Genomic DNA, 24,115 nt, shown 5'->3' with positions numbered 1-24,115 from the left:
CTCCCCTTCTCTCCGTAGAAAGGCAGAGGAGCGTGCCAAAACAGTAAGGAATGCTTCAGGCTTCAGCAGCGTTTTGGTCTTTGGAATGCTACGGTTGCTGTCGGCACGTATGAAAGTATGTAGATTATTGTCACCGAACTTCCGACCGTGCAAGGCTGCGTGTTAGGCATCAACAGCAGCGATCTAGATATAAACTGCACCCGAGCTAGCGCTGCAGCTCCTGCGGTGGTTTCCAATTTTCTGCTGGTGCAGAATCCTCTACCACAAAAGTCAATAAAGGACGAGCAGATGAGAACTCCGCCCCTTCCAGCAAGTTAAAGTAAGCCAAAGACTACTTTACTGAGATTTCTGCCATTTAAATTCAAAAGCAAACACAGGCTGGTATTATCAGCTCACACCAGATCTGCCTGCAGACAATAATTCTTCCTGTCTTGGACCCCTGCCCATGTGCATTATTGTAATTATCAGCAATTTAAAAAAAAATAAAGCAATAAAGCTAGGATGAGCTGCTAGTCTGTAGATTTACTGCCTGCTGTGTCAGGCATTCATTAGACTTCCTGGGTTCAAGCCACCTATCTGCTGAATAAAAGCAGGAAGAGAAGCTAAGGAAAACAAAGCGTGAAACAATTTGAAGCACAAATTGAAAGCTCTGCTCCTGTTTACAAGTTATAAATCCCAAACCAGGGGAATTTTAAGTGTTCTGTTCTGAGTTCTTGTGCGTAAAGTCAGTCTGCCAACTTCTCCTGCTTTTTAATTGAAGTTTAGCATTCCTGAATATTGGGTTGCCATAAACCATTAATTCCCTTTCAGGTGAGATTCACGGTAACGAACATTAGATTTCAGGGCCGTGCGGCACGTCGAGACCTGGGACGGCTCAGCTTTATGATGCCAACCCAACTGTTAACCCTTCCAAAAGCTTCAGCTTCACGCCTCCTGTCAGACGTAGAGTCGGTGCCTGCAACATCTCTGATTTTTATTTCTATTTTGCCAAGGGCTGGCCTCTCCTGATGGAAAGAGAAATGCCCACTAGCGATTTTTTCAGCCAAGGAAAGGGTGAAAAGTTAGAATACTCGCACATTTAAAAGCCACCAGCCTTCAAGGGTTATGCTCACAAGAAGGCTGATAAGGGAACAAGGCTCATTTTTCTATCAAAGGAACTGTTAGAATTCCTCAGTGGACTCGGAAGAGTTCCGTTTGTATCCTCCGTATCTATGGATATTACACAGACATAGGCAGAGTCACAGTGTCGGCCTCCTCATAGAGTAGGAAATGTTCTGGGTTGGTTTTTTTAAAGGCAGAAAAGCTTTTTTTTTTCTTTAATTAAGTAAAGGTGGGGGGCATAATTTGTCTGGGTAGGGACTGTGCTGAACAGCATGTTCTGAAGTCCCTCAGGTGGCGGTTCATGTGCATTCTGATTTAATAAGCAGTATTACTTTCAGAGGCTTCGCTTAATTAAAAACAAACAGCACAAGCGATCTTTCAGAGTACTGCCTGGCATTTTTTGGTCACTGTAGCAGCAAATAGTTGCAGAATACCTGTAACTCTTCTGAGTGGGAAATCTGATCCGACCTGCAGACAATCCTGCAAAAGGCTCTGCATTTTCTCTTGGGGCAGGGAATGCCCTCAGCAGCTATTAATCTGTGTTCTCTGGCCAAGTCAACGCAATTCACGACTGGAGCTGCTTTTTTTTTTTTTTTTTTTTTTTTTTTTTTTTCCTCCTAGCAGCTTATAAATTCTAGAGGCTGGAGTTTCAGTTTTAAACCAACTTAATCTTCCGTGCCTTTATCTGGCCAGGGCTGCTCATGTATTGCTGCAGCAGAAGCCTGATGGAAAGCACGGGCAGCATGAGTTTTCCTAGCAGGCTCTCCGTACTTCTCAAGCCTTGCAGTCCTTCCACCCTGTAGCCAGATTTTCTATAATGCATATTCCTAGATTTTCTTTAGAAACCATATGCTGTGAGAGCAGCTCTTCTGCATAAATGAAAAGGCAATCTTAAGATCTCCTGCTAAGCTCCCGTCCACACCGATTTTGCTGGAATAAAGACTCGTATGCTGGCTAATCTGATCAGATGGGTGAGGTCACTGTAATGTTTGACCTCACAGAAAATTCAGAATGTAGTTAAATGTGACATTTTGTAGATACCTTTGTGCTATTACGGAAAGCTCTGAGGAACTCGTTCCTGTGCACCGTAATGATCAACTTGTCTTTACAAAAGAAAGAAACTCCAATCCCCCTTCAGTCCTGAAGTCCCCAGCCGCATGCCAGAAGGCTTTCCCGAATAACATTCGGTAGCTGTATAGGCAACATGCTAAATAAGGTATGTTGTGATGAGGTTTAACAGATCCTGGAAATCAGAGGCAAGGAACAAGGGGGCGGTTTTCATGTTTACATCTTTCTGAATCAGAGCTGCAATGTATCGCTATGCGTTCTGGGGGTAGATGTAAAATATTCCTTATTTTACCTAAACTGATAGGAATTTCTGGATATTGTTCCCAGCTGCAGTAGAAACTGAAGTTGAAGTAGAGGCACACCAGAGAGCAGAAGCGGTTTAAACTCAAAAAAACCCTCCTGAAAGAACGTCACTGCGCCATGCAAAGCCCGTCATCTCTCTAGCCTGGCATCCCTCCTTTGCGATGGGTAGATACTGGTAAGAAGGAAAGACATGACCCTTGTTACCACGTAGAGCCCAGGCCTCTGGATGGATAAAGCAAGCTCACCCATCAAACCCACTGTCACAAGCTGAGGAGTCTGGTAGTAAATGGAAAACAGGATACTTGGGCAGAGACATGACCATCAGTGATAGTGATTTAGAGGTTTGAATTCCAATGTTTTGGGACCGTAAATCAGGCACTGCATGACAGGGTGAGGAATTTAAGTGGCATGACCTGGCCAGAGATTTTTGTGTTTATGGAATCATGGTTTCTGTGGTCTTGGAAAGCAAACTGGATTACAGAATTACACCAAAAGGCAGAATGGGATTTATCGTGAAACATCTTGTAAATGCAAGTGCCAGTGAGGAAAGTAATGGTTTCTGACGGTCTTTCCCCAGATAACGTTTGTCTAGCTCTCATGTTATGGGTATCTATTAATAGGATAACTACTAAAATAGTGTTTCCCAAGGACATACAGAACTGGATGAACTCTCTTCCATTTTGTGCATGTTGCACCTCTCGAGCTGTCACTCTGCTTGTTTAAGGGATTGAATAGTTGCTCTCCAGCACAAAAAGAGGCGACTGCTTCCATTTATGGCTGGGAAATTCACAAAGAAGAATGCGCTGTCAGTTTGTTCATCCCTCTGCAGTGTGGTATGGATGAATTCTCTGAAGTACTGAAGAGCTTAGCTAAGGACATGGCCTTATCCCAAGCTTTGTGCTGGTTTATGTGTTCCCCAAACCTCCTTTTGCAAAATGATGCTTGAATGTAGACTAGCTAACCTGAGGCATCGTCAGCCCAAGCGATCTGCTTTTATTTTTGACACATCGAAGGCCATTGTGGGGAGCAACAGAAAATGACTTTGTCCCCCAAAAAAATCTTGGAGGTGACTTTCTTCACTACTTCGGTAGCAGCATTAATGGTGTGGCCTCCACTGGTACTAATGAATTTCGCTGTGCTGTATTCTTTCAGAACAGGTAGAATGAGATTAAAATGCAAAATTAAATAACTGCTGTGATAGGTGGCTGGAGTGGATCGCCAGTGGTGACAAATGGAAGTCCCTTCCTCAAAAATCTTATCTTGCAGGTCACAGGGTTAAAGATTCAAAATATATCAAAGTTCATTAACTTACTCAACAAAGCAATTAAAGAAAAGATTTATTCCATTTGATTAAAACTGATGAAATCAAGCAAGTAATTAGTCTTGTTTGTTCAGCTGTGAATTGGGGCTTAGCATGTTCTGGTAGCTACAGCAACAGCACTCGACTGATATGTAAACTATGTGAGCAATCCAGGGAGGAGGAATGATACCTTTGCCACAGTGCAGAGGTGTCAGGCCAGAGAGAGATGGCAAAACCCCCCACCGGCTCACATCGGTATGTAAACAGGGGGTGGGCATGATTTCAGGAGGTTGGTATGTGTTTGAACAGGAGTTTTGCTCATGCAAGAGCTGTTATGAATGGCGTGCTTATGGCGGTTTCTGCCTCTCCAGCTGGAGCCTGCACCTCTCCTGCTTATGCAGTTACCTTATTTTGCTGCATACTTGTTAGGTTTGCTTTGAAGTACAAAGATCTCATGCATAGGCAGTGCTAATGATCTCCAAACCGTTCATAACACGTACAATTTATTCTCTTTTGATGCACTGTGTTCTTCTTAGGAGGGTTAATGCTTTCTGCATACTTGATCTTGCCTTTTTTTTTTCTTTTCAGAATTCAGCTTGACTCTTGGATGTAGTTGCAGTGTTGTCATAAAATAGAATTGTGTTGTGGATTGTTTCCTTGAACATGTCAAGTCTTGTGCTCTCTGGAAAGTGGTTGTTGGTACCAAAGGGGTGTGTGTTTGGAGAGAGATAAAAAGGCCCTCTGACAAAGTTTGTATGTGTGTGTTATGAAGGATCGTTCTGTGTTGGCTGCCCAGGGAAGCGGTTAACTCGCCATCCCTGAAGGGATTTAAAAGATGCATTGATGTGGGACTTCGGGACGTGGTTTAGCGGTAGGCTTGGCAGGGCTGGGTGAACAGTTGAACTTGATGGTCTAAAGGTCTTTTCCGCCCTAAACGATGCTACAATTCTATGATACGGCAGGGAGGGAAGCCATGCAAGAGCATAGGTGTTGCTGCCTGATATCAGTTGGCACTTGTTAGAAGCATGTGTTTATTAAGTGGTTTGATTTCTGAAGGAACAAAGTGACTGCACCCTGTTACCCAGCCTCAGTGTATTCATCAGAAGTCCTCCTGTACCTGAAGTACGTAACTGTCCTGTTTTCATTAGGATGGAGAGTATGAGAAATGTATCTACACTAAACTTGAAAGTATATGTGAACTTGGAAACGTTTTGTTAGGGTCACATCAATGTTGGTATCTATTATATATAGTTCAGTATTTCTTTGCTTTGTCAACTGCGCTAAAACTTGCTGTCATGAGTGTCTGTTGGGTGAAAGGGTTAGAGTACCTAGAAGCTGCTTGTATAGGACTGTTTCCCTTAAGTGATGTGCAGCTGAATAGTTTGTAAAACTCGAGGGGTAATTTTTCTGAAGCTGACATGTGAATTTATGCTTTTGTGCCTCAAGTTGGTCTTATCCCCCAAGCACTAGCTATGTGTTCAGCACTAAACAATCGTTTCCTCTCCCTTAGTGTTGAAGTGTCTTCCCTCCAGGCAGTGGTTTTGTGTGTAATTGGGAGAGGGAGAAATGAACTAATTATAATGGAGTTAATTTTTTCTTAATATCCAGCAACTAGGAGCTGCACGCAGGGGTTGTCCAGCTGAATTCTTTGCTTTGCTCTCCTTTATTTGCATTAAGCATACACGTATTGATAATATGAGATGATGGGGATCTGTAGGCAGTAGGGGGTGAACGGTGCCCACAATAACGTCTGCATGTTTGAGTGCATGAAAAGTTAAACGTGAAGGCAGGACTGGTGGCCTAGGGTAGTGCTGCCTGCCAGGAAAAAAGCAGCTTTAGGGGCAGCGGTGCTGTGAAGCCTCTCTGCATTGCAGTTTCTAATCTGCCTCGTCTGGAGTAGTTGAAATGGATTTCCTTCCCTTAAACACCTTAAAGAGCTTTCGATTTAGGAGTTCATCTGTTTTTTGCCTCATACCTCTTCTTTTCTTTTTTTTTTTCTTCTAATTCTTTCACAACAGCTAGTAGTTATGTAGGGAGAGGATGTTCAGCTCCCAGCATCCAGTCAGGCTTTTCAGAAAAAACCCGTCTGCAGTTTAATTTAATCTCTTTCTTTCTTTTGGTCAGGCAGCAAGATTTCAGAAAGAAAACCTGACCTTGTTTTCATTGATCAGTCTGCAGTTTGACCCAAATGTGGGTCTGGGTTGTCGGGTTTTTGTCTGTTGGTGCAGGGTGGGAAGTGCACAGAATACACATCAGAAACCAGGCAGTACAAACACCCACAGGAGTGTGCAGAATGAGAGACAGGGGGCTTTGAGGGGCTGGTTGCAACAGCTAGTTTTTTCTGATTCAGCAGAAGTCATCTTTACTTGGTGTTTGAGCCAGAAGCTTAGGTCTTTCTGTCTCTAATATTTGAAGATTTTGGGAGAAACATATGGCTTCAAAGTCTGAGCAGCATTCCTGCAGTGGGAAGCAGTTGATTAGTAGTAGCAATACCCGCTTTGCATGTAAGCTCATGGAGTGTTAGCTCCGCCAAAAGTTGTTAGTATTATTTGTCTTCAAATATCAGTTAAAGTTTTTTGGACATCTGTTTTGGCCTTTGTGAGCGCAACCTTTAAGTGTGAATTACTCTTGGTTTTGGTAAGCTGTTGCAATAATAAAAACAGAGTTTGGACAAACAAAACACCTTTTTTTGTGTGGTGGGCTCATGAGCTTTAAGGGATGCTGTTATGAAATAGTTTGCAAGATACCGCTGATATTCTGGATTAAGCAGGAGCTCTCTGAGAAGATGCCAGAGGGTTTATGTGTTCTGCTTTTGATCGGATAATGCAATCAACATGTTTTGTTTTTGTTTGTCTTCACAGGCACTCGCAGCCAATGCTGGGACAGGGTTTGCAGTGGCAGAGCCTCAAATTGCCATGTTCTGTGGGAAGCTAAACATGCATGTGAACATCCAGACTGGGAAATGGGAACCTGACACGTCCGGGACCAAGAGCTGCTTTGGAAAAAAGGAAGATATTCTGCAGTACTGCCAGGAGGTGAGTTGTTCTGTGAGATCCTGAATCGTCACTGCTGCTAAGGAATTGGATTCCAGTTTAGCTGGTCGGTAGCAAATTCACCCTTCAGGAGACTAACCTGCTTTTGACTAGTTCACTTCCCTGAATTGTGTTGGTGGCTTATAGCCCAGGAGGAGCAGGCAGGACACTGCAGTGGGCTGTAGGAGCTACCTCTGATTTAGATCAACTATGCCGCCACAGAAGGTCCTCGGTCTGTAAGTCAGAGAGGTGCCCGTGTCTGTGTTTGCAGGGGTTTCCTCAAACGTTCAGCCTCTGAGCTGGTTAACCAGCATCTGCTCCATGTTGTGCAAAATGGAACCTGACGCCTATTCTAATTAGTACATGGCCTTGTTGTTCTCGGTGACATGTTCAGATCAGCCGGAGTATTAGAAAAATATTCTCACCAAAATGTAGCCAGTGTCTTTAGGCTCTTTATGCTTTATTGTAAAAGATGTAATCTCCTTTCAGCATGCTCCAGATATACTGTAACGTATTGGCCTTGATCCGTGTCTTACTTGTCACCTCAGAGGAGCAATTTATGTAAAATACCACAAGGAATGTGTTATTTTTTTAATGGGAAAGTGATAGAATGCACATCTGGACTGGAAAACTTTTAGAACTGTTTTACCAGGCTGATACAACTGGGGCTATGCTTGGTTCCCGAAGTAGGATTCTACATGTAAGTCAGTGTCTGGACTTGAGAACCGGAGCAGGACATCAGGATTTTATTAATACACCATAAATGGAGCAGGGATAAGGAAACCTGAGGAGGTGGGTGCATGTTGGCTTGACAAGTGAGGAGAGAGTCTGAAGAGATTACTGAGCTCTATTTGTTGCCATCTTCCAGAGGGTATCGCACTGCACCAGGCAGAATGGAACAGGTAAGTCTCCTCCAAACCCAAATACTCCTCTGCTACCATGCAAAGCCAGACACCTCAGCTTAGTGCCAGTGAAGGCTCTTGCCCTGACCTGGCTTTCTCCTGCCACAAAGTGATGACCAGTTCCATTTCTCAAGCCCAGTGTGACAAACGGCTGGCAGCTTTATGTCTTCAGCTGTTGTAAGCTTGGCCCAGAGGAGAATCTGTGTCAACGTGCAAATTTGAACTTGTTTTTATGTAGAGCACCAGCCTCACTGCTCCTGGTTAGGAGCCACTTTGCATGTTCTTTGTCCTTTCTGGAGAGAAACCTCCCTGTGCGTCTTGTTAAACAGATGTACCCAGACCTTCAGGTTACGAACGTTGTGGAAGCCAACCAACCTGTCAGCATCGACAGCTGGTGCAAGAGAGGGAAGAAACAGTGCAAGGACCACACTCACATTGTCGTGCCCTACAAGTGCCTGGGTGAGTGCGTGGTATGATGTGTTTGTGCATTCTTGTGGGAGGAGCAAAGAATTGCCTCCTGGCTTCTTACAGGGGGAACAACAGAGTTTGTAAGGCTTCTCTTAGATCAGGTTGCCATTTCTGCATCCAACTTCTGCTTAAACATTTTTTATTTCCACAAGATGGAACTCTGCCTTTCTCAAACAGATCGACAGCTTGATAACAGCTGTGGTGGAATAATGGTGCCTGGCGCGAAAAAGAAATCCCCATTCTCTCTGCAACTGCCATAAAAACCTGAAGGCTATTGTATTTGAGTATCACAAAGACACTGGGATTTAATACTGTGATCCTATTTTTGTGGAGCTTTAATATTTTGTTGCCTTGGAGACTCGAATGCTCAGTGTGTTTAGGCTTCCTGCTTTGGTCTTGGCAAGAGATCTCTATTCTGTTTCAATGACTATATTTAAACTTTGCTAGTTCAAAGAGGCCCTGCTTCTTGCAGCTGTATCCCATGTCCCCACTTTGAACTGTGAAAGAATAAGAGAGAAACGGTGATGGGTTTCATGGTGCTTTCCAGAATCTATCCACCCACTTGAAGCAGGCAACATGTTTATCTTGTGGCTTTTGACCCGTAGGTTGTGCCTGACGCTGCGCTGCACTGCATGCGTTCTTAGTAGTAAGCTTAGTCTCAGCTGGCTGGATCTCTTTTCAGTTATCCGCTGGGAAAGACTTGTTTTGTACGAAGTCTTGTGCGATCTTGGAGAGTTTTGATTGCTGGGAGCATTCGGCAGGAACCAGTGTTCATAACTTGTATTCGTATCTCAGGTTAGCACGTGGTTTGATGTAGGAGAACGCAGGTGAAACTGCAGAACTGTATGGGTGCTTTGTCCTGTATGAACAGCTTCCACTAGGTCATCGTAAAGCACTTCATAAAAAAATGGAATTTGATGTGGACACGTCCTGGGAGAAAGATATTTGCCTTTATAGATGTGAAAATTCAGGTTTGAGAAGCAACCAAACCCATTCTACTGAGAACTTCTAATGGAAATAAGGATGAAAGCCAGATCTCTGGTTTCATAAGGGTCATCTCTTTTAGAAGTAATCCTCCCCCAAGCCTATTCTCCAGCTGCAAAATAAGCTGATTTTAGTGACAGCGCCCTAAAATTTGATAAGCATTAAACTGTCTGTCAAAGTTTTAATTGGTGTCTTTCACAGTGTTCTTGACTTGTACGGCCCAAGCTTTGGATTTCAGATTCGAGTTGCAAGTCGGTAGCCCATGTGTGTATAAAATACCTTCTCCTCTACAGCAGTGCTCAGATCGCTGGTTGTAAATGGATGATGTGTTTCTCTCGGGTGCCTGTGACTTTTTGGTTACAGTCAAACTGTATTTTTTTGTTCCTGTTCCAGCTTGTGTCTTCCTTGCTACATTAATGCACAGACTCTCCTGAGGTTGGCTCTTGCTGTGTGCAGTGTTTACCCTTCTCCTGCCTCCCCCCCCCCCCCCCCCCCAGCGATGAAAGCTCTTTTGTATTTCAAAAGTAAAGAGGGGAGAAGAGGAGAACCCATTAGCACTCTCACTGAACTGTAAAATAAAGGTAACAATAGGATGATGGGAGCAGGGCCGAGCCTGGCGAGGTGTGAAAAGACAAACTGCTGACAGTTCTGGCTGCTAGGTGGCATGGAAACCCCTCTCGGACCTCCTCCGAGCTGGAAAGGCTGAGGATTTTTCTTTTATGAGACCAGTGGCAGTGAATGGGGAAGGTGTCCATCAATGTGTAGCGTGTACGGGTTTTCCAGTTCCGATGTGAACTGAGAGAATCTTCCATGTGTCTTAGGTGACGGGGCTAAGACTCGGTGTTTTTCAAAGTAGCTGCTTAACGGCTGCTGTTTGTTAATGATTATTGTATCCGATCAGTTTGAGCCTTCTGCCTTGCCCAGAAACACTGTCTCTTCATTTTAAACTCTGGTCAGTTTTAGCTTGCTTATCAGAAGCATTTAAACCTTTCATCTCAGAGTTCTCACCGGCCTGTTGTGTCTTACTAGTTTAAAATTTAACTAACAGAAAAACAAATTGAAAAGGGATGATGAATGCTACTTGATTTCATTATCTTGCAGTTGTCATCAGATAATCTGTCTGTAAACTCAGCTTGTGTATAATGCATAGGAGATGTGTCCGTGAGCCTTTGGTGTCAATCCTGGGGGGCTGAAAAAAAGAATGGTCGCCCAAAACATTAAAATTTCTATTGAAAAGGTGGTGTTGAAGGTTAGTTGGACAAATAATTCTACTCCCTGAAGACTGTGAGAGAAGGCCTTTGACTTAAAACCCTTTTCTCCAATGTTAATAAATGATTCCTAAAGCTGCCGGTCACGTGTGCAAGGGGTTGCTTTGAAACACTTGGACTGAAGATGTTTTCTTGGTCTTCTCAGAGTATCTAGGTATATGCTTTTTAAAAATTTCTGGATGTGACATTTAAATCTGCAAGAAAGAAAGAAAAATCTCAGCTTTGGGAAAATTTCACGTTTCGGGTTCCAGTGGCAGTGTTTGGTAGGACTTTTGGGCTAAGAACAGAAAGTAATGCTGATACGGTTCTGATACTTATTTCATATGTGGTGCCAAACCGAGTTGTGGTGGAAATTCAGGCTAAATAGTTTTTAAATCCAACTATTACAGAGTCCATAGAGCACACCAATTCTCTCTCTCTCTGACCTTCCTCAAAAGCAAAGAGTCTGGGTTTAAGATTGTGCCAAAACTTCATCATGCTGGTGAGGTGGTGGCTGTCTAAATTGGTGGAATGCAGTGTATTTGCTGACTGTGATTGTACTCTGGTTTTTGGGCCGTATAGTTTTTATTTTTCCAGCTCTCTGTGTTTTGGTTAGGACTGTCCCAGTCAGGGAATGTGCTGCAGTTGATCCTGAATTAAACCATCTGGAAACAAAACAAAACAAAACCAAACACGACTTGCTCAGATACCCAGATACTGAAAACATAGATAACGCTGGTGGCATATAAAAATCTCCAGGCTGTTACGGCACCAGACAGCATGAACTAACTTTGGTACGATGCAACTCATTTAGAAATTGGTGATTAGGTGGTTTGAAAACTTCCTTATGCAGATGCAATCTTCTCAGAGATTTGAGTGAAATCTCTTCAGTCAATCCTGTCTGTTCCATGAACAACTATTTATTAACAAGGGCTGTAAACTTTGCTTTCAGTTCAGCCTTAGGGTTCACATTGTTTTTACCTTGGAAACTGAGGCTCTCTTTTTCTGTTAATTTGCCAGGGATAGCTGCTGATCTGACCTGTCCCTGTTAAAAATATATCAAAACTTTGAGGCAGTTGCAACGAAAGTGTACTTTGGGGGAGTTCTGATATTGGCTTTGTTTTCTGTTGGAAGTCGGACATGTGTGAACTGTGGACATTTTGCTTTTTTCTTCAGTGGGTGAGTTTGTAAGCGATGTCTTGCTGGTTCCAGAGAAGTGCCAATTCTTCCATAAGGAGTGGATGGATGTGTGTGAAAGCCATCAGCACTGGCACACTGTGGCGAAAGAGGTAATTGAGCTGCTGTGGCAGGAATCTGTATTCTGGATCCGTCCATTTGGCTGTGTAGTGTCGGAGCAATAAATACAGCATTTATCCATACAGGTCGAGGCAGAGAGCAAATGGAAAAAAAAAAAGATAATTAAAAGTAGTCAAGTGACTTAAAAAACCTGTGTAGCTAGCTGAATTATTCTTCATTTGTGGAAAGCTGTCCTAAGTAGCTTGCCCAAAATCATACCCTAGGATGGAGCTAGGAATTGAAATGAGGTCTCTGGCATGTTTCAGTCCAGTGGCTCATCCTTCTTTCCAGGGTGGAGATCTACAGGTCATAGGATACTCGCTACTTCCCTTGCATGTTTTGCATTTGTGTACCTGCTGCTGCTGCTGGGGATTTGGTTGGGAATGTTTGCTTGGGGGCAGCCTGAGTTTCATTGTGACTGATTAGTGGAGGTTTTACATAAGAGATGGATTATCTTCTCAGAATAAATCTAGCCTGTGGGGTTTTTTTTGTGTTGTGGGTTGGTTTTTTTTTGTGTTGGTTTTTTTTTTTTTTTTTTTTATCGGAGTAGCAAAAATGTTGCAAATACTCTGCACGCCCATTCGAAATGGAGGAAGTGAAAACAAGATCGTGATGAAATGTACATGTTTTCCATTTTGTAGAAACTGCAATTACAGAAACGGCAACACAGTGATTAGTTGTAATGGTGCTAGTAAAGGTGAGCTCAAGGATGCACCAGTTACAACTTCCTACTTCTCTAAAATCCTGAGAGCAAAAATACATCTAAATAAAGCTGTGCTAGAGGAATCACCTTTTAATTGAGGATAAACTTGTTAATGTCTAGCAGATTTAAACATCACTGGCTTTCAAGATAGTTGCAGCGCTTTTCCAGAAATACTTGGCTTATTTTACATCTGTGCTGTAACAAAGCAAAGCACAGAAGGATTCTGAGGTACATAATAAAGCCTTTCTTCATAATTTTCTGGGGCACCACAAAGCCATGTATTCCCTTAGTTTAAGAGAAGTGTGTAGACATAATGCCTGATTACAGTTTGCATTTGGCTTTTTCTTGAATTATCTGGTTGATTTTCATCTACAGCATGTTAAAATAATCTTGACGCAAAGTCCATTTGAGTGATTACTCACTTACTCCAGTGTAAAGTTTAATAGATAAAGTTTAATGAAATGGCCAGCCCAGGAAAGCAAACACCAGTTCTGTTTCTTTCAAGTGCTCTCTCCATTGAGTTGGCACAAAATGTCTATAGTTATTTTTCCTGGACACAGTAGCCAGGCTGACAAATCAGGAGTTGTTAGGGGCTGAGGGGTGTTTGATATGTTAATACGAGGAAGCACTGGATGGCTCTGAATCTGAGACTTTTCTGGGGGTTTTGCTTAAGCTACAGGTTTCAAATCCATTTTCCTTTGATGTTCAGACTTGGGTCTTATGTTGCTGTTGTCTTTTTGCTGTAGAATTTAGACCATTGGTAGTGTTCTTGGGATGTGTGCTAGACCAATTTCAGCTTTATCCAAAGCAAGAGCAGGGTGCTAAACTGACGTGAGTGGGCTCCTCTTTCAGGCCTGTCTGACAGAAGGGATGATCCTGCACCGTTACGGCATGCTGCTGCCCTGTGGAGTAGACCAGTTCCATGGAACAGAATACGTGTGTTGTCCTCAGGCAAAGGTTGTGGATGAGGCTGTGTCCAAAGAAGAGGAGGACGAAGACGAGGATGAAGACTATGACCTTTATAAAAGGTAGGTTTCTTACTGGCATAGATGTTAACAGCTCTGTACGTGCAATTGCTGTTCGTGAATATTTCACACAGCAATTCCTGTGTGGTGAGAAGACTGAGAGGAGAATTCCTGTGCTTTTGAATTTCCCAAAGGGCTGTCCTGAGCCTGAGAAAGCCTTGCAGAAGGACAGATGACTTTGCAGTGCTCCTCTTACCGGAGGAGCCAAACAGCTCCCCTCCCTTCATCCTTAGTCAAAAAGACTGTCTGATTGCTACAGTAGGAAGCTCCCCCAGTGACAGACTTTCACTTACTGAAAAGAAGCTGATGAGAAAACGCAAGGAAACCCCATTAAGCCACAGCCATGGAGAAGCTCTGCCTGCAGTAGCAGGTGTGGCTGTAACAAGGGAAGTCCCGTTGCGCTGGTTGATGGGCTGATCAGTAGTTGGTACGTTTATTTTCCCCACAGCTTGTGTTTCTAGAGCAGGTGAAGAAAGAATCATTATTCTGGTACATCAAAGGTTGGCTGCAACGTGATTAACCTTAACTTTACCCCCTAACTTAACTGTTATCCCTTCAGTGAGTTCCCCACAGAGGCAGGTGTAGAAGACTTCACAGGAACAGCTGTGGAGGAAGATGAGGATGAAGACGATGAAGGGGAAGAGGAGGAGGATGTGGTGGAAGACCGTGATTACTATTACGATAGCTACAAAATTGATGATTACAACGAAGAGACCCCCACAGAGCCTAGCAATGATAAGGCTGTTTCCGAAAAAGAAGTCAGCAGCGATATGAAATGTAAGACACATTCTAGCCTACAGACCTTGCTTGCTTGCTTCCTGGAGAGTATTCTTGTTGCCTGTCGGTTGGCGATGGGGTTTAGATCAAGTCAATAAATGCCACTTGGAAGTTTTATTTGCCAGATAAGTTAGCAAACAGAGGAGAGCTGATGATGCTTGTGTTTCAAGTGTTGAAATTAACTCTCTAGAGCATGGGCCGTATGCTTCCAGATAAACAGCAGTTCTGCTGGCAGAAAGCCCGGTGTTTGGCATGTTGAACGAGAGCCTCCGTGAAGGTGCGGTGTTGAGTCAGAAAAGCCGTATCTGCATAGGCTAATTTTGGAAGACCTTAAGGAAGCATTTGGGGTACGCTAGGAATTTAAAATCCTGGTTTGGGGTGGTTGTCTTGGATTTGGTGTTTTATACCAGCGTATAAAAAGGAAGCTAAAAGTGGTGGGCTGTACTCTGCAGAGGTGGCGTGAAGGTGCCATCCGACCATTTCAGAGTGAGGAACATACTTAGCGCTGCCTTTGCGTAAACGCTTCTCTTTCATGAAAGAAAGTCAGCCGGCACGGTTGGCCCAACGTTATGCGAGTTATACATCTTTTCTGCAATAGTAACATATACTATGCTTGCGGTAGCTTTTGTTAAGCGGTAGGTGCCATTGTGGAGGGCATCCGCTGATGGTGTGGTGGCTCAGCGTTACGTGATGTCCTGTACTTTGCATGTAGAAGTGTCTGCAGAGGAGGGGAGAGGGAATGAAATTCAATTAGCTACAGATCACTGAATCATTGCCAGCAGTACTTGCATCTTTTTGGTAAAATGCCAGCATGCTGCAGATAATTTTTTACTTGCTGAAACAAGGCTTAGCTCATATATGTACGGGACTGTTCCAGGACTGCAGGTGTTGAATCAGACTGGGAACAATGTGACTGGGGTGTCTGTTTTGGGGGTATGCAGTCTTTTCTTCCCTGCAGTACCACAAACAGTTGCTAACCTATACACTGTATGTGTTCTCTTGCCTCGGAATAACGCAGCTGCTCGTATTGCCCACTTATTGTGAAGCAGGCCACAACCGTGGCAGCCTGCAGTTTCAATATTTGGTGTACCGATGTTTCAAAACTTAAAAACCTAGCGGCTGAGATTGCCATGGCGATCATGTTCTTCTTGCTTAGCCTGCCTTTTCACTTGCTTTTGTACCTCACCTTTAAGATGGGAAGCGTCTATCCAGGCTGAGTGCAGAGAGCAGGACATCTTTGAACGCTTTAAGCAGCACTAATGGGCTTTCTTTGCATCATGTTGGTTTTACACAGCAGAGGCTCTACCACTGGGACACCCGAGGCATAGCACTGTGGCATCAGCAAAGTAGATCCTTGCTGCTTCAGCCTCTAGCTAAGGAGAAAGGGCTCTTGCAGATGAGAGCTCTGTGTTGAGACAACTGCTCAGGTAGCCCGCTGCTGCACGTTTGCTCCAGAACACCACGTGAATATTCAGTCTCTGTGAATAGCGCTGGCAAGCCTTGTGACCAGTGCTTTTGCAATGTAATAAAAATCCCACCACCCCCCACCCCAAACTGACAAAAGCCCATTGGCTGGTGAAGTAGCGATGCTGAGGCCAGCGCTGGTGCCCTAGAAGAAGAACTAGAGCCGCCGCCGCTGCATTGTGTAAATTGCTCTGCAAGGCCTGTGCTCCTCACTAGCTTATGTTCTAACCCGTCTCCACACAGCTGTCTGCTCCCAGGAGGCGATGACAGGGCCCTGCCGGGCTGTGATGCCTCGTTGGTACTTCGATCCTAACAAGAGAAAATGCATTCGCTTTATATATGGAGGCTGCGGAGGCAACAGGAACAATTTTGAGTCAGAGGAGTATTGTATGGCTGTGTGTAAAAAGATGAGTAAGTCCTGCCCTCCCGCTGGCCCTTTTGCAGCTAGCCACTGTCTGTCTGGCGTTTGGTGTCTCGTCCTCCTTGCCTAGGTGAAGAGAGGGTACGTGTGTAGCTTCTCCTTTTGGTTCTGGTGTCTGCAGCAGTTCTGTCTGTCCTTTTGCAGCAGTCTCCTCTTGTCTCCGCTTCTCTAGGTCTTCAGGGGGAACTTTCCTGGGGAAAGTGGCTCTCGGCGTATGCTGTCTGTGCTCACCGTTGGCTTGCAGCTCTTGCTAAGGGTGTAGTTGTCCTCTTCCAGACCTATAGCAGGGACCGGGGGCTGTCTCTAACCGCCTGGGAAAACACATAGCTTGCCTTTTTGCGTATCTGGGTTTGTTCCCAAATACACGGAAGAAAGACTTGCTCTTCCCCAGTCGTGTTACCGTGCATATGTTTGACCAGTCGGTCCTGAAAAGTCAGCTGCTACTCACCCTTCTCCTGGCAGTAGGCATTTTCTTGCTATTTTAGTTTGGGGCAATTATCAGAGAAGTAGTATAGAATTCAGATTGCCGCTTTCAGCTGGGTTTGAAATATGAATCATGATTCAATCCCTGTGTTTTTGAGAGCTTGAGGTTTTTGGCACCAATTTCAACTGGCTTTTATGTCAGATGATAAAACTACCAAAAACATTTTAACCTCCTTATTAATCTTATTGTTGAACTCCAGCACTTCCACTTCAGCTACCATTAAAGCCTTTTGAAAGGCTTTTTGTGTTATCTGGGGCTTGGCAGTCTGACTATGCAGCCATAATCCTGTTTACAAAATGGGCTTCATGCAAGTGCTTTAGGTTGGGCTGATCTAACTGAAGTGGGGAAATAAAAGATGCGGATGTCAGGAGCTTTTTGTTCAAAAGTTTGTCCTCTTACAGGGGGATTTGGGGCTGGAAAGAGAGTTCTCTGTGTCCCAAGCCTGGTTCAGAAATGCGATGAGCAGGCCCAGAATACAGTACTGGTTGGACGTTGCCCCTTGCACACAAGAGTAATGCCTGTGTTGTATGTTGCCGTTATTTCATGCAGTAATCCTTTCCCCATCTTCATCCCTCCTTCCCTAGTTAGGGCGAGGGTTGGTGGATTCAGGTGCGTGCTAAACTCTCGCCCTGTATTCATTCTGAAGCGCCAGGTAAATTTTTTTTTCTGAAGCATGCTGTCTTTCAGTGGCCTCTGAGAGGTCTTCCCACCCAAATCACTCATGATTGAAAGGTTGCCTTAACGTTCCCTTTCTGCTCTCCCTTTGCTGAAGGGCAACGACAGAGTGCATCCTCCTTGCCCTAGATTGTTTCAGAAAGGGCTCTGGGATGTGTAGCTTCTAAAACTGTAGCACAGAAACTTGGTTCAATGTTCCCTGAACTGCGGTGTATGGAGTACAGAGCCCCTGTTGCGGATTTTGCAGGTGCTTGAAAAAAATCAGTTCTGAAATGTTATTTCTCCCCTTGTCGAATCTGAATGTCTTAAAGATACAAACTGTCCAGCTCATTGGATGAGTCAGTTTGTCACACTGAGCGCCCTTCTGTTGCTGTCTTGTCTTATATCGCTGCCTGGTAGTCCTGCATGGTACATCTGGTAGGGAAGGTAGGTTTGAAGTTTAAAATATTGGGCAGCATTTTGTGCAGCTTTATTGTCAAGCTCCCTAATCATATTAATGATGTCTGGAGCCGGCTTGTCAGTGAACAGCTAATGCACAAAATGTCATTTAAGCTATCCAAAGCCAATGTGAAAGGGAAGAGAAAACCAGTTCTTTATTCTGCAATTCAAGTAATTCTGCTGCTGGAGCCAAATAGTGCTCATCTCACAACTAATGAGGAGACCGAACAGGTGCTGGTTGCCGCAGTGCATTACTGTGTTTTGGGGATGATGTAACTAACTGATGTTGTGCAGTAAATTGGCAGCTCAAAGATACCAAAATGGACTCCTGGTAGGTGGCTGTTCAGCAGGCTCAGCCTGCCAGATTGTTAATTATGCAGGCGTGGAGGTTCCTCTCCTTACCTGCCCTTTGCAATCCACGACCACAGGTTTCCGAACCTCCGCTTATCCTTACCCTCTCTTTGCAGTGCCAACTGATGATGTGGATGTCTACTTCGAAACCCCTGCTGATGATAACGAACATGCCCGCTTCCAGAAGGCGAAGGAGCAGCTGGAGGTCCGACACCACAACCGCATGGACCGGGTGAGCATCTAGCTTTAGCCTTCTGTGCCGCGCTGCGTGGCTGCTGCCCATGTTTCTGTGGACAAATTGATGGTGCACTGACTTCCTTTCCAGTCGCCAGCCTTCTGTGTGTTTCTTGCAACACATCCACGCTCTTGGCGATTAGATTTCATTTCTTTGGAGTGTTGGGAGGGAGGAATCCCTGGGGACACTTGGCTTGCTGCTCAGAGGGCTTAAGTGCTAGGTTTAAACCCTACAGCAGGTCTGATGTGCCTTCAAAATGTAGACAGGCTGTGCAAGGATCTGCCTGTGAAGGCAGACGGGCTTGCAAAAATTAGATGTAAATTTGTGTTGTGTTGACATGTTCTGTCCTTTTCTTGTCCAGGTGAAAAAGGAATGGGAGGAAGCAGAACACCAAGCTGTAAATCTCCCCAAGGCAGAAAGGCAGACTCTCATTCAGGTACGAGTTGAAGGACCTAAAGAGGAAAGTTACTGGTGCTTGGCTGCCTTCTTCCCAGTAAACTAAATGAAAGATTGTAATATTCCAAGCCAAAAGATGACTGAGATGGAAGAACAGCTTTCCTGTTCTGTCAACAGCTGCCTTTTAGAGGAGATTTGATTCAAGTGCGTGCTTTGTTCTTAAAGCTGGAGATGATCCGATACTGGGCCAGGTCCTTTCCTAAACCCAGTAGTAGGAAGAGATCTCACCCCTCAAGCATAGCGACAGCAGAGCCGAATGGTAACTTCAGACCTTTGGCCTGTTTTGCGCTAACCAGTGGCCTCGCAGCCCAGTTCAGATTGGCCCTGACTCTGGACACACAGTTCCTCTTGGGGCAGACGTTGTGAAAACCACTTAGACAGCAGATAAAACTGGTTTGCTGCCAAAATGCCAATCTTCTGCCTTATGAGGAGAGTTCAGTTAGACTGTGAAGTTAATCAGGGATATTCTCAGTATGGGATTGTTTAGGGGCAGGCTCTTCTGACAGAGACAACTATATGAAGGTCCCTCAAACCGATGCACAGCTAAGTGAATGACTCCAGCTTTTAAGCCTGGGTTGGATTTTGTCCTGGAACAGTTTTCTCTCTACGTTTTTCTAATGTAAGCCACTGTTTGGAAATATGTGCGAGTCCAAAAGAGTTTGTCATGATCTCTGTTGAAACGTAATAACACTGAATGGTCTTCTCTGGTTCTCTTGGAGATGTAGGTTATGACCTTTCTAATAGAACGTACAGAGATTTGATACGAAGGCGCGCCAATGAAAGTCCCCTATGCAATACCTTGGTAAACTTCTGCAAATTCAGATTAGTGGCTCTGGGCTGAAGGGATCAATCCTCTTTCCATATTGCAGGGTTGAGCGGAAGAATTAATACTGTGTTGGTCTGGATCTCCTAACCCCAGCGTGATTTATCTGCCAGGCCATTTACCCTCTTCAGACCTTTAAAATGGCTTGTGAAGGGAGTTTGGAAGGCAAATTGTCGCTGTGGAATTTGCAAAGATAAAATCTGTGTCAACACTTCTCAGTGCCCTTCTCTCCTACTGTAAATGCCTAGGACATGCAGTGTGACAGGCTGCATTTGTTCTGAGGAGATATGTGAGTGAGAATAGGTGACCCTGATGCATACAGCGCATTTCATGCAGAGCACTTTCTTTGTTCTAGCACTTCCAGGCGATGGTGAAATCTCTGGAGAAAGAAGCAGCAAGTGAGAAGCAGCAGCTTGTGGAAACTCACCTGGCTCGTGTGGAAGCCATGCTGAATGATCGCCGTCGCATTGCTCTGGAGAACTACCTGGCTGCCCTCCAGGCTGACCCACCGCGGGTGGGTTTCTCTGCAAGGGATTTTTGCAACGGATTTTTACAGTAGGGTAGCTCTGGGCAGGGTGGAAGGTGGGAATGGCTCGTGAGAAGACTCCCTGTGACGTGCCAGGGCAGAAGCTGGGAATAGGTTCCCAGTAAAGCTTTCTCCATCACAGCAGTTTGAGCTGCAGACCTAGCAGTGGGTGTCCTAATTGACTCACTCTCTGCCTGCTTAAAAACACCCCTTCGCTTTGTTTAGCATTCATAAGGCACAGTGTTGTGAGTCAAACAAACTTAATTTAAAAAGAAGGTATCTAAGAGGTTAACGCAGCGATTGATCTGGCCAGTAACAAAGCAGGCTCACTTCTGAAGTGCTGAACTTCAGCTGTGAATTTTACTTGTTTCAAATGGACTTGAACTCTTCCCCTCTCAAACCCCGCAGCCTCACCGCATCCTGCAAGCTCTGAAGCGCTATGTTCGTGCTGAGAACAAGGACCGTCTGCACACCATTCGCCATTACCAGCATGTCCTGGCAGTTGACCCAGAAAAGGCTGCACAGATGAAATCTCAGGTATGTTTCTATCAAGGGAGGCATTGTTACCCAGTCCTGGCTGTCGGAGACTCTACAAGCCATGCATCGAGTCCTTGCACTCGTTTGCTGGGTGCCATAGCAACTTCTCGTACGTGCGCAGGGGTCTCCCGTTCTGTGTGCGTATTGCCTGTGACCAGATAACTGTCCGTACCATTCTCCTTGGTACTTAGCATTAAAAATTGGAGCTCTGGTTTATACATGAGTCACTGTCGGTCAGAATGATGAGTCTAGAGGTTTAGAAGTAGTTTGGTATCATTTTCGTGTTTCCTTTTGTCCGACACCTGTGAAGTTATTTGCTGGGGATTCTGTGATCCTTGGATCGGACTTCCTCGCTTCTTCCAGGACCTCGTCTTCTGTATGTTCCTTGCATTAGGCTGGTTCTTCATGATGCCTCCGTTTCGGGTTTGTGGGAATTCTCTTGTGCCTCTACAGTTGCTGCCTTGTTTCCAAAGCGTAATACGTAACCTTTGCCAAGCACTTGATCATAATTGTTAGATCAACAATTAAAAAAAGAAATAGGCACCAAGAAAAAATGCTTTATTTCTTGGCTGTGTATAACCAGTAGATGGAAATACCATGATTTAAGAGTCAGACAGGGACTGGGGTCTGTTACAGTCGCCTCTGGTGAGGGTGCAGAGTAGTGCTGCAGTGATTTTCCAGAAGCAAACCTCATGCTTGGAAGTGCCTGGTCGCATGGGTTTCGTGGTGGTTCTGCGTGCTAGCAGTTGTACCTTCAACTCCTGTCTCTCTGCCAGTGCTTCTATGATTCTTGTTAAGCTGCGCATCCTCAGGAAGAGCCGTCACAACTGTGGTGTTTACAAGCTGATGTCTGGCTTGCCGTGTGGAATATGTGATAGCATCTTCAGAGACGGCTTAGCATATCAAGCACAGTCTACCCTGACCCTTTGTTCTGATGCTGCCAAAGCCCAGGAGGGAGTGTGTGAACTGTATTCTTAAGCTAAAACCTAAACAGTCCTTAATTCATTCTGAAGGCTGCAGTGTCAACAAATTGACATGCGAGGGATGTGGGTGGTACAGTTCAATTTCCATTCCCTTTAGTTTTCAGATGCACTTCAAGCTCGTCAATCGATTCCTTTGATTGACAAGCTGCCACATGTAAAATTAAATTGCTTTCATCCGTGCTCTTAAAGGTCAGGTACACGTCAGGCTGTAAAACAGGTCCATTCAAACTCCTTAGCTTTTTTCAATATTTGGCCATCTGTGTAAATGTTTTTCTGGGTCTGCGTGATCCCTGATTATGCAGCACCCTCTTCAGGTCAGGCTTCACTTCACCGGTGAATTTAATCCGCTAGGGAAGGGCGATCTGAGGTTGCATCGAGTTTGAAATTATTTCTGAAGCAAAGGGAGAATGCTGTTGCCAGTGAGTGGGTGTAGTGGGTGTAAGACAAATGTAATGCCACCCTCGCTCTGAAAGGCACCTTTGTTCCAAAACCAGAGTTGATAAATAACGGTGTTCCCTCCCTTTGCGTGTACCTTTTCTAGTAGTCAGGAATGATAATCTGTTTAATAAAGCACTTGCTTGTAGCTGCTGCAGGAAATGAATTACGACCGTATCTGGCAAATGGGAAATACCAGCTTCAGTGTTGCCCGTGGAGAGCTGGATACAGCACGAGTCAGCTGAATCCTCTCTCTCGCCCCCAGCCTTTCCCAAAATACTGAGAGCGCCATGTACAAATGGCCAGTTCCAGTGAAGCGCGATGTGTTGGAGAGCATCGGTCAGAGAACTGGACGAGGTGGACCCATGTCCCATTCTGTTGTCTATCACGGCAGATCCAGCAGGAGTAGACATTTTATTAAACGAGGGAAGTACTGGTAGCAGTCACACACTCTCGTACATTCGCAGGTGATGACACATCTCCATGTGATCGAGGAGCGGATGAATCAAAGCTTGTCTCTCCTCTACAAGGTGCCATATGTGGCTGAAGAAATCCAAGATGAGATTGGTGAGTGTCTCTGTGTGCCAGCTCCCGTGCCACCGTGTTGGAGCACAAGCTTTTATATCGAGTGAAGTGGGCTCCAAAGGGTTTGCTAGCTCCTTGGAGGGGATGTCCTCAACGACAAGTGCTTGGGTACAGCAGGGCAGATAGTCTTGGGGTTTTGCAATGTAGCCAGTTGAAGAGTTTGTTCTTAAGAACTTCCACTGTCCCTTTAAAAAAAGTCATCAATATTCTGAGTAGTGAAGCTGTCTCTCGGGGGGGGGGGGGTGTGTGTGAAAAAGATCCTTAAAAATAAGCAGATGCTTTCCCGCTTTATCGTTTAATCCCATCTTGCCAAAACCTCTTGCCACATCAAACCTCTTGGCCCTTATTTGTACCTATTTCTAGCCAACGCCTTTACTGAGAATTCGAGATGAGACTTCAGAGCATGCAAGATAAGATAACCTGGCAGCCCTGAGCAGTGTTCCCCTGCAGCCCTGCCTCAGCTAGGTTCAAGCCATCTGCCCCTTTCTGTCCCTGCCAGGCTTCATGCAGTTTGTGTAATATTTCCTCTTACTCCTTTCAGATGAGCTGCTTCAGGAGCAACGTGCAGATATGGATCAGTTCACATCCTCCATTTCTGAATCCCAGGTGGATGTCAGAGTGAGCTCTGAGGAGAGTGAAGAAATTCCCCTGGAGGGCAAACCTTTCCGTCCGTTCCAGGTGAAAACCTTCCCAGCCTTGCCTGAAAGTGAAGGTATGTGGAACTGAAAATAGGGTTCACCGGCTTTACACAACAGAGGCGCTTTTCTTTAGCCCGTAGGCTCAGCGCAGTGGAACGTAAAGCTCCGTCCCTTTGGGTGATCTAAGAGTAAAGCCATCACCCCAGCAGTATCCCTCAGTACGCTGGAAAGAGGTGGTGCAGCCGGTAATTTGCGCTGGGCTGCTGTCTTGACTTCCCCAATTCTTCTCTTTGCAAAATTGTTTTATCTCTTTCCATTTTACAGGGAGCGTTAAATTTTTGCTGTGTGGCTTGACTCTGGAATTAATTTTCAGTCTTTAACCAAAACGCTCTCATGTGAGATGTTAAGGCTTTGTGCTGTGACCTGCTGAAGGGATGCAGGAATTCTCTTTATTTTTTAAAAAATATATATCTATATTTTTTGGTATCATTGGGTGTTGACAGCTGGTGTGTGTGTGTGTGTGTGTATTAATTTTAAAAATGCTTGAACAGAGTCTGAGCTTAAAGAAAGCTGTAGACTAAAAGCTTTTCCCAGGGTCTGAGTCAGAAATCATGCGCAAGCCTTTTTTCCTTTCTCTCTTAATCTCCTTTCTCTGCTATTTTTGTTTTTGTTTTCCCTCCTGCTAGATCCTCAGCCGGATTTGTACCATCCAATGAAAAAAGGTTGGTTCTAAGCTGCTCCCTCACAGTGCTTTTGATCACTCTCCTACCTTCTCAGTGTGTTTGATAGCTTCATTTTAGTTTCACGCTCACCTTGATTTTCATTTCCCTGCTCTCATTTAGTTCAGTAACTTCTGAT

At 44.7% G+C, this 24,115-nt stretch overlaps 1 protein-coding gene across 5 annotated transcripts in view; it reads left to right on the top strand.

Moving 5' to 3' along the window:
* APLP2 (amyloid beta precursor like protein 2) overlaps positions 1 to 24,115 on the top strand; it is a 47,670-nt gene that overhangs the window by 16,813 nt on the left and 6,742 nt on the right. For 2 of the 5 annotated variants that reach the window (XM_056322741.1, XM_056322740.1), the window contains exons 2-14: positions 6,634 to 6,807; positions 8,036 to 8,165; positions 11,582 to 11,694; positions 13,257 to 13,432; positions 13,989 to 14,206; positions 15,914 to 16,081; positions 18,156 to 18,271; positions 18,636 to 18,710; positions 19,909 to 20,067; positions 20,488 to 20,616; positions 22,502 to 22,601; positions 23,161 to 23,331; positions 23,944 to 23,979. In XM_056322741.1, the coding sequence (XP_056178716.1) occupies positions 6,634 to 6,807; positions 8,036 to 8,165; positions 11,582 to 11,694; positions 13,257 to 13,432; positions 13,989 to 14,206; positions 15,914 to 16,081; positions 18,156 to 18,271; positions 18,636 to 18,710; positions 19,909 to 20,067; positions 20,488 to 20,616; positions 22,502 to 22,601; positions 23,161 to 23,331; positions 23,944 to 23,979 (1,765 nt within the window). The remainder of the gene's footprint in view (positions 1 to 6,633; positions 6,808 to 8,035; positions 8,166 to 11,581; positions 11,695 to 13,256; positions 13,433 to 13,988; positions 14,207 to 15,913; positions 16,082 to 18,155; positions 18,272 to 18,635; positions 18,711 to 19,908; positions 20,068 to 20,487; positions 20,617 to 22,501; positions 22,602 to 23,160; positions 23,332 to 23,943; positions 23,980 to 24,115) is intronic. The other 3 variants (XM_056322743.1, XM_056322742.1, XM_056322744.1) reach the window with 2 other exon arrangements.

Source organism: Falco biarmicus, chromosome 20 (genome assembly GCF_023638135.1).
Source record: "Falco biarmicus isolate bFalBia1 chromosome 20, bFalBia1.pri, whole genome shotgun sequence".
In the NCBI taxonomy this organism is placed as follows: Eukaryota; Metazoa; Chordata; class Aves; order Falconiformes; family Falconidae; genus Falco; species Falco biarmicus.
Note: the sequence above shows the minus strand (reverse complement) of the source record. Positions and strands in the feature narration are given on the sequence as shown.